The sequence below is a fragment of the Dama dama genome, chromosome 20 (assembly GCF_033118175.1).
Source record: "Dama dama isolate Ldn47 chromosome 20, ASM3311817v1, whole genome shotgun sequence".
Classification (NCBI taxonomy): Eukaryota; Metazoa; Chordata; class Mammalia; order Artiodactyla; family Cervidae; genus Dama; species Dama dama.
This window is the reverse complement of record NC_083700.1, coordinates 42,513,537-42,527,164: the sequence shown is the minus strand read 5'-3', so window position 1 is coordinate 42,527,164 and position 13,628 is coordinate 42,513,537. Positions and strand designations below refer to the sequence as shown.

General features: G+C 35.6%; 1 protein-coding gene across 1 annotated transcript in view; it reads left to right on the top strand.

Annotated features, from left to right (window-relative positions):
* Positions 1–13,628, top strand: part of SLC30A7 (solute carrier family 30 member 7) — an 87,913-nt gene that overhangs the window by 2,876 nt on the left and 71,409 nt on the right. Inside the window, exon 3 of the mRNA XM_061121282.1 lies at positions 11,861–11,974. Within this exon, the coding sequence (XP_060977265.1) occupies positions 11,861–11,974 (114 nt within the window). The remainder of the gene's footprint in view (positions 1–11,860; positions 11,975–13,628) is intronic.

Genomic DNA, 13,628 nt, shown 5'->3' with positions numbered 1-13,628 from the left:
TTGGAATGAATGTTAAATAGTTTTGGTTCTGATTCAGCACCTTCATTTTAAATAAGAACTTAATTATAGTTGATTTGTATTTTTGATGATGAGACTGTGTCATCAGTGAATAGCTAAGCTCTTTGTATATTTTCCCTTATTAAATATCTAGTACTTTTTACCTTTCCACTAGAATGTAAATGTAAAGTGGAGTCTTTTCTATCTTATTTAGGCACCTTAGTACATGGCACATAATATGTTTAATACATGTTTGCTGAATGAAAGAACAAAGGAATAATTAATGTATGGATTTAGTCTACCAATACTAAACCTGCTAACTACCCTGTTTGGGGCAGGGTTGTGGGGAAGGACATTAAGCCCCTTCTTTCTCTATTATTGGTAGCAAAATGGTAGGAATACCATATGTGATCTTTTCTTCTGTGGTTCTTTTCTTTCTAGCATTTTATTTTCATTTACTTATTTATTGTTGAGTAATCTTGAGGTAGTATAGTATATATAACAATGTGGTTTTGTACCATCTAGGATTAAATTCTTTCTTCAGTTTTAAGAAAACCCCAAATTAGTGATTGCCTGAGCAAAATAAAGCTTTATTTCCAAAATGGCTGTTATAGTTCCAGCCATCCCTAGCAGCAGAATATCCAGAATGGAGACAAAAAGATAAAAAGTATGTACAGTGTCTTTTAAGGAGACTTATTTGGACACTAGCACACAACACTCTTCACCAGTATTTCAGTGGCTAAACCTTTATCACATTGTTCATGTCTAGTTGTAAATGTCATGTTTTTTCCAGTCAACCAGGTGTTCTGAAAGTCATGAATTTTTTACCAATGATGAAAGGAAATATGTAGGCTCAGAAAGTGGGACCTCTTCTACAGGTGGAATAGTATAAAAGGCCCAGGGAGTTTTCTACTTTCCAGAGTAGTAGAAGAGCTTGGAAGCATCAGTTACCCAAGTATTTTCTACTATACAGTGATTTTTTTCCCCCTAGTATCTTAATATAGTTTGCTTTTTTTTTGTTTTAATGCTCTTCTATTTTATGTTTACCTCACTGTTAGAATTTTTAATTTTCAATGATATTTTCTACCAAAGCTGTTAACAACCATTTTCCTCTTAGGCATAGAGGAAACTCATTTAACTCTAAAGATAAATGTCTTTGTATTAGCAAAGTAATTACTTGTTCAAGAAATGTTTTAGGCCCTACTAAGTCACTGTTTCTGTCTTACTTCTGTATAATATGTCACAGCATATGTTTGTAAAGTAATTCCTTGGTAAAGAAAATGCTTCCACTAGTAACATTTTTTCTATGGCATTAAAGATTTTAAATATCTTGAATTTTTATTGGCTTTTCCCTTCTGAAAAGACATTACTTACCAGGTTACAGTGATGACTTCTTTTGCTTTTCTGTCTTTTTTTTTTTTAAACTTTAAAAACATAGATTCCTATTCCATTTTGCTGAGAATTCTACCTTACAGGAAGGGGTTATATGGAATGTAGTGGAGTTGTGGGTTTTTCACCACAACTCTCATTAGTTTAACAACTTACGCAAATATCAGGATTCTAAGGATTTTCTATTTTCTTGCTAATTAATTGATAGTAAATAGTTTCTCCCTTTCCATCTCATGGAGCTCAAGTTGATGATTCCGTGTGTTCGATTTCAAGTTAATGTCTAACAGCCACTATAAATATACTGTTAGTTTAGTTACCTATAGACCTTTAACTTTTTTATTATGGAAAATGTATGTAAAAGTAGAGAGTTCAGTGGACCTCATGTCTCCGTCACCCACCTTTAATGTTTATTAACATGTGGCCTATTTTGTTTCATCTGTTATATCTGTCACCATTGAATTGTTTTAATGCAGATACCAGTTACAGTATGATTTCTTGCACATTAGTAACTACTTCAATTGGGTCTGAAAGAACAGAGTCCCCGTTTTTATAATCCAATGCTATTCTTCGACTTCCTGGTAGCTCAGCTGGTAAAGAATCCACCTGCAATGTAGGAGACCCCAGATCGGTTCCTGGGTTGGAAGATCCGCTGGAGAAGAGATAGGTTACCCACTCCAGTATTCTTGGACTTCCCTAGTGGCTCAGGTGGTAAAGAATCCACCTGCATTGCGGGAGACCTGGATTCAATCCCTGGGTTGGGAAGATTCCCTGGAGAAGGGAGTGGGTACCTACTCCAGTATTCTGGCCTGGAGAATTCCATGGACAGAGGAGCCTGGTGGGTTACAGTCCATGGGTTCACAGAGTCGGACACACTGAGCGACTTTCACTTCACTTCAATGCTGTTCTTACCTATAAAAATATATAATTTATTAATGTCAAATGTCCAGTGAGTGAGTGTTCATATGTCCCTTATTGTCTCATAAATTCTGTTTGAAGTTGGTTTTACAAATCAGAATTTAAAATCTATGGTATTTGACTGATATGTCTGTTAAGTCTCAGTTTATCGGTTCTTTCTTCCTTTGTCTTTTCCTTCAATAGACCTTAGATAAAATCCCTTTCATAAGTTTCTTTGGCCAGATGTTCTGTTCACATTTGTTATATTTTGCTTTAGTGATCATGTTTCCATTTTTATATCCTAAGAAGTTTTCTTTATTAAAATACCTGTAGAACGTGGTCACTTAAAAAAAGTTTAAAAATATATTTTAATATTTAGTGTTTAAAGATCAGAGCCAAAAACAGGTATGGTGCTTTTAGCAACCAGTTTTTTTAATCCAGTTGCATTTTGTGTGTAAATTATAGCGCCTTAAGAATTCTCTCTGCTACCTTTATTTTCTAAGGATTTTGTCCCAGGTAGTTTAAGTGATAATCCATAATCAGAAACATTTGCTGGTTGAAGATGGGCAGTAAAATTGACATTCCTCATGAACACTGTTTTGATATATGATAGCTGAGCAGAGAACTAGAAGCAGACTTATTTCACGTGAGTTTTCCTACGTAGATGCAACTAAGTAATTTTTAAATCATGATGCAGGGTTCACACGCTCATAATCACAATGCTTTAAGAGAGCATCATGTGCTGCCACCTCAAAAGAGGGAGTATTTTTTTCAGGTAGAATCATATTTTATGAAATGTTGGGGGAAAAAAAACGTTTTAATGACAAATTTATTTAAAATTTAAATAAAATTAAAATATCATTTTGATGAGTATTAAAATTGCCACACTACATTTAATCATTAGAAAGGAATCTGATTCCTCTAGTATACAGAAGAGGTTTATCATTTTTTTCCCACTGTTGAGGCAGTCTTTGGTGTCTATTAACACCAAATATAAATAAATCTGTTATAAAAGAGATGGTGTATATTAATTTTCTAGGGAAGCTGTAACAAAGTACCACAGGCTGGGTGACTTAAACAACAAAAATTTGTTGTCTTGTAGTTCTGGAGCCTAAAAGTCAGAGATTAAGGCATTGTCAGGATTGGTTCCTTCTGAGGTCGATGAGGTCCGTTGCTTTGCTGGCAGTCTTTTGTGTTCCTTGACTTGTCGAAGCATCACCTGATCTCTGCCTTATCTTTACTTGGCGTACTTGGTGATCTCCCTGTGTACATGTCTGTCTTCAGATATCCCTTTTTATAAGGAGAGCATACATAATGGATTTGGGCCCACCTGACTGACTTAATCTCTACGAATTATGTCTGCAGTGACCCGATTTCCAAATAAAGTCCCATGCTGAGTTACTGGAGATGAAAGACTTCAACTTAGAAATTTGGGGGAGAATACAGTTCAACCCATAACAAGATTTTAGTAACTATATATGTAGATCAATAAGTCAGTGAATTTTAAAGTTTATATTTATTTAGCATAAATACCTTGCCTTCTTCTATAACTAATTTATAGTCATTTAGAATAAAAGTCATATATACAATAAAACCCTCCAATTAAGAAATAAAAACATTTAAAACTGTATACGGAGAGGAAAAATAAACCTGTTAAATATGTGAAGTGAAGTCGCTCAGTTGTGTCCGACTCTTTGCGACCCCGTGGATTGTAGCCTACCAGGCTCCTCCCATGGGATTTTCCAGGCAAGAGTACTGGATTGGGTTGCCATTTACTTCTCCAGAGGATCTTCCTGTCCCAGGGATCGAACCCAGGTCTCCCGCTTTGTAGGCAGACGCTTTACCATCTGAGCCACCAGAAAGTTAAATATGTAGACTACTGTTGTTACTGAAATTGACTTTTGAATTTAGTTATAAAATATCATGAAATCAAGGCAGAGTGGGTAAAAATTCTCATTGTCAACTGTATTGTTTTATCAGAATAGAGAGTTTTTGAAACCAAATTTTAAAAATAGCCTACTATATCATATCAGAACGTAGAAAACAAAATTATAAAGTCTTTATTGGTTTTATAACACATTACAAAGATTTTCTTCAAATGGGTCTTCATACCTCAAAATTTAAATTATTATTTTTAGTGTTAGTTCAAGTATGTAGTTTTAAGTGATCTGTTCAAGGAAAAATCTTAAAATAATAAGTCTGAGAGGCTTACTTGATTGGCAAGAGCCTTACTTTTTCCTCCTCAGGTATTGATTTTCTCATTCAGCCTTTTCATTTGTTCACTCATTCTTGTTCTGCTTTGAGTTGGGTTTCAGGTGAGTATAGATAGTACTTAAAACTATCTTATGCATCTCTATATATTTGAATAAAATATACAAGTTTCATGATAAAATTTAAGACATTTTTCAAATTGATTTTTGAGGAACTTGTAAATTTTTGTTCTTTTCTGTGTGGTTGAGTAATATGCTTTACTTCAGTTTCTAAGTATATAATTATCCTAAATTACAAGGAAATTTAAAAACTGCTTTTTCTACTTCAGTGAGGAAGGTTTTTGACTTTTAGTTTGTAGCAGTTAGAACTGAAGAAAGCTCTGACATATATCCAAATATTAAGAGCTATGGATCATGCTGGGACTACTAGATATTAATACTACTAGGTATTACTAATAATGCAATAATCTATTAATAATAATAGAAAAAAGGGGAATATCGATGTGGGTTTAGTGTGACAAGCACTGTGTTATGTTTCATAATTAAAATTCAATTATAACACTTACGACACTTTTTACTGTTACCTGTTTAAATGGTGCTAAACTGAGGTCCTAAGTAGTTAAGCAAGCTGACAGTCACAGAACTAGTAAACAGTAGAGCTGGAATTTGAACCCAGATACTCTGACTTCAAAAGTAGTGCTCTTAACCATTCTGATACTTCTTATTTTTAAAGATTGAACTGCTGATGTGCTTGCTTTCAGAATTTTTCTGTTGACCTGTCTTAAAGTTCCCTGATGATGCTCAGCTCTGTCCAGTCTGTGGTTAAGCCAGTTGGAAGAATTCTTCATCTCTGACACCTTATTTTTTGTTAATTTTTTTTTTTTTTTGGTACTTCCATTTTGCTGAAATTTCTTACTGATTCATGCATTTTCCCCCCACCTTTCCCATAGATCCTTTATTACTTATAGTTCTGATAGTTCCTATGTCTGAGTCAGTATTGTTGTCTGGTTCTGCTAACTGCATTATCTCTTCACGAGTTACTTTTCATCCTGTTATTTGTGTTTCTTGAGATTTTTGATCAAAGGCTGGATGTTATGAGTAAAGAGCAGTAGATATTGAGGTACTGAGTAGGAATTGAGTAGGTATTGAGTAGGAATAGGTATGTGTCCTCTGTCAGTCTATTGGCCTTTCACTTCCAGTATTCTTCATATGCATGTGTCGCAGAAGCTCTCTCTTTGTGCTCATGATGCCAAGCTATAGATGGTTATTGACCGTTACTCTGTGTGAGGTTTGAGGTGAGGGCAGAGGGGCATTTATTATCTTGACAAAGCCTCAGTCTTGGGCACGCCCTTTGAGCCTGGGCTTAGAGGGTGTGCTTTTCACTTGATTGTTTTTGTTTTTACATTTTTACTCTTCCCTTCATGACTGTGAAAGTCTGTCACGTATACGAGGGTAGTCTTGGGTGAGAGTGAGTTTCTTGCTAGCAGAACATCTGCTTTGTGTTGATACAGAATCCTCTGCCCAAAAGGATTTCCTGCCCTACCCTCCTCTTTCAGTGTCTTTCTTAAAAGCATGTATAATATGAATCTTTAACATCACAAATAATATGTCACTTCATGTATAAGAACTTTATAATAATACACTTCCATTTCATTCTATCTTTTGTGCTTTAACTGTCATACATTTCTCTTTTATGTAAACCCCACACTATAGTGTTCTTTTCACTTTATACCTGAGGTTAATAAATAAATCTTTCCTCTTGACAGCAGATAGTAAATATTTTAGGCTTTAAGGGTCATAAAATCTCTGTCACAGTTTCTTGATTCTACTGTTATAGCACAGAAGTAGCCATAGACAATATATAAACAAATGAGCATAACTGTGTTTCAGCAAAACTTTATTTACCAAAATAGATGGTGGTCCAGATTTAGCCTGTGGCGTATAGCTTGTCGACCTTGCCTTAGATTGCCAGATATCTTTTTAAAAAATAGCTTTATTGAGATACAATTCAAATACCTTAAAATTCTCCCATTTATGTTGTACTGGTGAATGGCTTTTAATGTATTTATAGAGTTGTAAAATCATCACAGCAATCGATTTTGGAACACTTATTATTCCAGAAGGAATCTTTAAAGCCCTAGCTATCACCCTCCAATTCCCTTGTCCCCTGATCTGTCCCAGTTCTATGGGATCACTAATCTATTTTCTGTGTCTATGTATTTGCCTGTTCTGAACATTTCATATAAATAGAATCATTTGCATATGATCCTTTGTAATGCTTTATTTCACTTAGCATAATGGCTTCCAGGGTTATCCATGTTCTGCATGTATCCATGTTCTGCATTTTATTGTCAAATAATATTTCAGCAGTGTGAAAGAATTCTAGTTTCTCCACCAACACTTGTAGTTATTGGACTTTTTTCCCCTTAATTTATTACTTTTAATTGAAGGATGATTTCAATATTGTGTTGATTTCTGCCATCCATCCACATGAATCAGCCGTAGGTATACATGGACTTTTTTATTCTGGTCATCATAGTGGATGTGAAGTTGTTACTTATCATTTTGATTTGCGTTTAATGATGTTGAGTAACTTTCCTAGTGCTGATGGCCATTTGTATGTCTTCTTTGGAGAAATGCCCATTCAGATCCTTTATTCATTTTTTAAAAGTGGATATTTTCTGTCTTTGAAGAGTTTTAAGAATTCTTCATATATCCTGGATACAAGCCTTTTGTCAGGTATATGATTGGCAGATATTTTCTCCCACTTGTACATTGTCATTTCACTTTCTTGATACTGTCCTTTGAAGCATGAAAGTTTTGAAATTTCAATGATGTTCCGTCTGTGTTCTTCTTTTTTTCTTTTATTGCTTATGCTTCTGATATCATATTTAAGAAATCATTGCCTAAGAAATCATTAAGGTTGTGAATGCTTTAGCTCAGAGTTCTCCAACCCCTGGACTTGTCCTAGGCCATGGGCTGTGAAACCAGGCTCAGAGCAGGAGATGAGTGGCTCCCTATTGCTCCTCTTTGCTCACATTACTGCCTGAATCTTCTCTCCCATTGCTCTCATTACCACCTAAACCATGCCTACCCCTTTCCCACTTGTGGAAAAATTGTCTTCCATAAAACCAGTCCCTGGTGCCAAAAAGGTTGAGACTGCTAGTTTAGCTTTTATGTTTAGGTCTTTGATCCATTTTAGGTTGATTATTGTGTATAATATGAAGAAAGTGTCAGAAATAATTATTTTTGCATGTGGACATCCAGTTGTTTCAGCATCATTTGCTGGATACTCTAAATTCTATTCCATTGATCTGTGTATTTATTCTTATCCTGGTACCATATTGTTTTTATTACTGTAGCTTTATAAGTTTTGAAATTGGGAAGTGTGAGTTCTCCAACATGGCTTTTCTTTTTCAGTATTGTTTTGGCTATTCTAGATTTCCTGCTTTTCCATGTGAATTTTAAGATCAACTTGTCAGTTTCTCCAAAGAGGTCAGCTGGGATTTTAATAGAGAATAAATTGAATCTGTGGATCAACTGGGGACGTATTGCCAATTGGGGAAGTATTGCCATCTTAACAGTATTGTCTTATCCATGCTACTGCTGCTGCTGCTAAGTCGCTTCAGTCGTGTCCGACTCTGCGACCCCATAGACAGCAGCCCACCAGGCTCCTCTGTCCACGGGATTCTCTAGGCAAGAATACTGGAGTGGGTTACCATTTCCTTTTCCATGTCTTATCCATAAACATGGATATCTTCCCATTTATTTAGGTCTTCTTTATTTTGTTTAAACAATATTTATAGTTTCCAGAGTATAGCTTTTACACTTTTTTTTTTTTGCTAAATTTATTCTTTAGCATTTTTTGATGCTATTATAAATGGGAATTTTTAAATTTGCATTTTGTGCATCACTAATGCTTAAAATATAATTCATTTTTGTATAATGATCTTGTAGCCTTCAACGTTCCCAAATTGATTTATTAGTTCTAACAGTTTTGTAAATTGTCCTTAAGATTTTGCATATGTAAAATCATGCCACCTGCAAATAGAGATAGTTTGTACTCCTTCCCTTCCAGTCAAGGTGCTTTTTATTTCATTGCCTGCCTTGTTATACTTTCTAGTACAATGTTAAATAGAAGTGGTGAGGGGACATTTTTTTCTTGTACCTGATCTGAGAGGAAAGCATTCACTCTTTGGGGTTTCCTGGATGGCTCAGTGGTAAAGAGTCCACCTGCAATGCAAGAGACACAGGAGATGTGGGTTCGATCCCTGGGACAGGAAGATCCCCTGGAGGTGGAAATGGCAACCCACCCCCTGAAAAAATCCCGCAGACAGAGGAGCCTGTCCAAAGGGTCCCATATAGTTGAACATGACTGAGCACACACTCACACATTCAGTCTTTGGCCATTATAATGATGCTGATGTTAGCTGTGGGTTTTTTGTAGATGCTATTTATCAGTTCAGGAAGTTCCCTCTACTGCAAGTTTGTTGAATGTTTTCATCATAAAAATGTTGGATTTTGTCAAATACTTTCCTACATCTCTTAAGATGATAGTGTGGTTTTTGTCTCTTTTCCATTGATATGATGTATTATGTTGACTGATTTTCATGTAGTTAACCAACCTTGCATTGTTGGGATTGTGGGTTGTGGGTTGTGGTCTGTACTCTCTTTTTTTGGTGAAGTTGATTTGCTAGTGTTTTGTTGAAGATTCTTGTGTGTGTGTTTGCAAAAACTACTGGTTTCTAGTTTCCTGTGATGTCTTTTGTCTGATTTGGGGATCAGTAATACTTATACAATAAATTGGGAAGTATTCCTTCATTTTGTTTTTTTGGAAGAGTTTGTAAGGAATTGATATTTATTGTTCTTTAAATATTTAGTAGGATTTACCAGTGAAGCCATCTGGGCCTAGGCTTTTTTTTTGTTGTTGAAAGTTTTAAAAGCATTAGTTTAATCTGCTTACTTGCTATAAATCTGTTTAGACTTTTTTTGACTCAGTTTTGCTACATTGTTTAGGAGTTTGTATATATCATCTTAGTTACCTAATTTGTTGGCTTATATTTAGTTGTTCATAGTAATTTCTTATAATCTTTATTTTCCCTAAAGTCAGTAATGTGTGTCACTTTCATTGCTGATTTTGGTAATAATGAGCCCTTTCTCTTTATTCTTGGTCACTTTAGTTAAAGGTTGTGAATTTTACTGATATTTTCAAAGAACCAACTTTAGTTTATTGTTTTATCCTCCTTTTTTCTGTTTTAAAGGTACCTTTTCTGTTTTAAAGTTACTTTTAAAAGTATCTTTTAAAGGTACTAAAAGTTAGAAAAGTTATGTTTAATATTTCTCCACGTTTATCATTTTCAGTGATCTTTATCATACAAATCTAAGTTTCCATGTGGTATCATATTTGTACTTAAATAACTTTTTATTGTAGTTCAGATCTGCTAGCAGTGAATTCTCTTAGTTTTGGTTGTCTGAAAAAGTCTGTTTTGCCTTCATTTTTGAAAGATATTTTACACAATATAGAATTTTAGTTGACACATTTTTTGTTTTTCAATACTTTGAAGATATTACTTCATTGCATTCTGCCTTGAGTAGTTTCTGATGCAAAATATGCTATTAATCTTTAGCTTTGCTTTTATGTATCCAGTTTTTCTTTCATTTCTTTTTTTTTTTGACTGTTTTCAGAATTTTCTCTTTCTGTTTGGTATTCAGTGATTTGTGAGTTACATAGGGTTTTGCCTTGCTAGGATCTCATTAAGCTTCTTGGATATGGAATTTTTGTTGTTGTTGTTGTTGGTTTGTTTGTTTATTCCATTAATTTTGGAAAACTCTAATCATTTTCTCTTTAAATACTTTTTCTACCTTATTCTTCCCTCTCCATAACTGAGAATCCAAATACATGTATTTTAGTCTGTCTGATCCTTTGACAGAGTTTGAATTTTCTCTTCTTTTTTTTCCATTCCTTTTCTTCTTTGTGTTTTACTCTGGATAATGTGGTTTGATCTCACTGATTTTTTTTCCCTGTGTCCTGTCTGCTCAGAAGTCTGTGTATATTATTTTTAATCTTCAATATTATGATATTTAAATTTTTTTTATCATTTCCATTTGATTATTTTCTAGTTTCTATTTCTGATCATAAATTTTCCCCAGCTTTGTAACACATCCTTTAACATATTGATCACATTTTTTAGTTCCTATTACAATATAATCTCTGGGACTTTTCAGATTCTGCTTCTTTTGACTGTTTTAGCTTTTGACAGTACGTCTTACTAGTTTTTTTTCCTTGATCTTGTTAATATGCCTTATAAATATTTATTGAGTGCTATATGTTCTATTTAAAAGAACAATAGAGACTGAGGTTAGTAGTATTTATGACCAGAGGTGTGCACATCTTTTTTTTTTCTTTTTTTGGTCAGGCCATTAGTGTGGGGTTTTGAACCTATCTGGTCAGTAGTTGAGCTGGGCTATTGTGTTTTGGTATTACTAGTTACCACTCTCAGGTTTCAGCAAGCCCTGCATACCTGCGCCTAAGGGAGGAGTCTCTGTTTTCTTTCTTGGCTCTCAGAGGTAGATCACTGTTGTCTTTGCTTTAGGCAAGGCTTTGGTTGGAGATGAGCTTCCCTGGTGGCTCAGAGGGTAAAGCGTCTGCCTGCAATGCTGGAGACCTGGGTTCGATCCCTGGGCTGGGAAGATCTCCTGGAGAAGGAAATGGCAACCCCCTCCAGTATTCTTGCCTGGAGAATCCCACAGATGGAGGAGCCTGGTGGGCTATAGTCCATGGGGTCGCAAAGAGTCGCACACGGCTGAGAGACTTCACTTCACTTTGGTTGGAGAAGTGGGGGGGATGGGTATATGTTTCTCCTTTCGCAGCCTCAGTATTGGGCAGGCCCTTTACCCCTGAGTATAGGAGTGAGTGTTTTAATGTTCCTACCCCATTTCTTGTCCCTCTTGCCAGAGTTGTATCAAAAAAAGAAGAAAGGGCCTTGCTCCTATTCTAACCGCAGACCTTTGCTTTGTATCAGTGTGAGGTCTTGAGCCCAAGCTGGCTTCAGCCTTGCCCCCAGTAACAAATGGCTGTTTTTTCTGTTTCTCTTTCAGTGACCTTTCAGTCGACCTTTGCTAGTCACCAGAGGGTGGGCATATTCCTGCCTTTCTTTCAGTAGCAGCTGGGCTTTTCCTTGGGTAGGGGGTGTGAGGGTGTCTTCTTAGACACTTAAAAATTATCTTAGATATTTTAAAATAAATCATATTTCAGTGTTGTCCTTTTATAAGATTAGTTCCTGACAAGCAGAGGCTGAATCTTAGATTTTTAGAGGATGACTGCTATTTGATTATTATTGTAATATGCCAATGTGTTTGTTCTTTTCCAGCTTAGGTTTGATTTCCGACTCTTTTCACATGTTTTTCGATAGCACTGCCATTTTGGCTGGATTGGCAGCATCTGTTATTTCAAAATGGAGAGATAATGATGCTTTCTCTTATGGGTAAGACTTTTTAAAAACATTTTTATTGAAGTATAAGAAATACAGAAAATAATACATAAATCTCAAGCTCACTTAATTTTCACAGTTGAACACTCTTATGTAATTTGAACCCTTGAAACCCCTTCAGGTCTCCTTCTAGTTCTTTAACACTCACCTTCCACTTTCCTGACTTGGGCTAGTTTTGCCTGTTTTTGGACAGTATATAATTAGAATCTATAATATGTAAATTTTTTTGCATCTAAGTTCTTTTGCATCTTGATTTTACCAGAGAATTTCAGGTGAGATTGTTACTAGATAGGGGACTTTCCCAGCTCTTAACCTTTTCTTTCTTTTTTTTTTTTTTGAGAGAAGAGGAGGAAAAAAAAAAGTTTCAGAATATGATCATGCTTCTTTATTTTTCATTTTTGGTTGATATTTTGTTTACTTATTGTCTTCAGCTCTGCCTTTATGTAGAATACTTCTCTTTTGCTGAATTCAGACGATTAATCAAATATTAGGAAAGTGTTTTTATGCTGAAGGGACTTGCTCTGAACATCTGGTCTCACTTCTGAGCCTAGTAACCTTAGAGTCAGAGCTTTCTTTATGCCATCTCTGACTGGGGGGAACAATGGGGTTTCCATTATTTGATTTACTCTGCCTGAGTGTTTTCTTTCTTTTTTTTTTGAGTCCAGACTATTTTACAATGTAATTATATTTATGTATTGGCAGCACTGGGAACTAACATCTGCTTGTCTCTCTTCCACCTACTTTGTTGTTCTACTCCCCCCTCACCTGCTTGTTTGATCAGTTGCCCTAGGTCTTTTCCCCTCTTTTTTTTGAGTGCTGTCTCACATTCTTGCCTTTCTTTGCTACCTTTCCTGTTTTCATTCCATCTCTCATTCTTGTCCCCATCCTCCTCCTCATTCTCTCCCCTTTATTTCTCCTAAACCCCCTTCTCTCCTTTTCTGTTCTTTCTAGTTATTTGGGTCTGTGTTCAGGTTTTTTCTCTTCCTCTCCCTTCTACTCTCACTCTTCCTCCTTCCCTCACATCTTTTCTCTTATTTTTTCCTTTCTTCTACTCTGTCCCTCTGTACTATACCACTGTACCCCTCAGGTGCGTTCTTTCTTCCCCACCCCTTATCCGCTTCAGCTGTAGGTTTTTTCCCCTCAGGCTCTCTGTCCTTCTTTCACAGGTCCTCTTCCCTGAGAACTCCCTTTCTTGTGCAGCTTCTCATTCTCTCCTCTCCCATGCACATCCACCTTCTTACATGAACTGTCTCTTGTGTCTCTTCTACTCGTAGTCCTCCCTGCTTCCTCTTTCTTTCCGCTTTGCTTTTGTTCTTGAGTAAGCACATACTGCTTGCATGAGCTCTTGTTCTCTTCAAATGTTTATGGAGGATCCACTATGAGTTGAATACTGTGTTACTTCTAATGATATCAAAATGAATAAGGTATGACTTCTGCCTCAGAGGAACTTGTAGTCTGATGGAGAAACAGTTCTGTAAAAATACTGTATTAACTAAACTTTGTGTGACAAGTGCTAAAAGAGAGATATGTGAAATTCTGTGACAGAACTTTCTGATCTGGGGTGTAATCCAGGTGGTGTGGTTACTTATAAAGTTATAAAAAGTGAGACAAAAAACAAATTATATTGTTTTTATAGTATAGAGCAAGA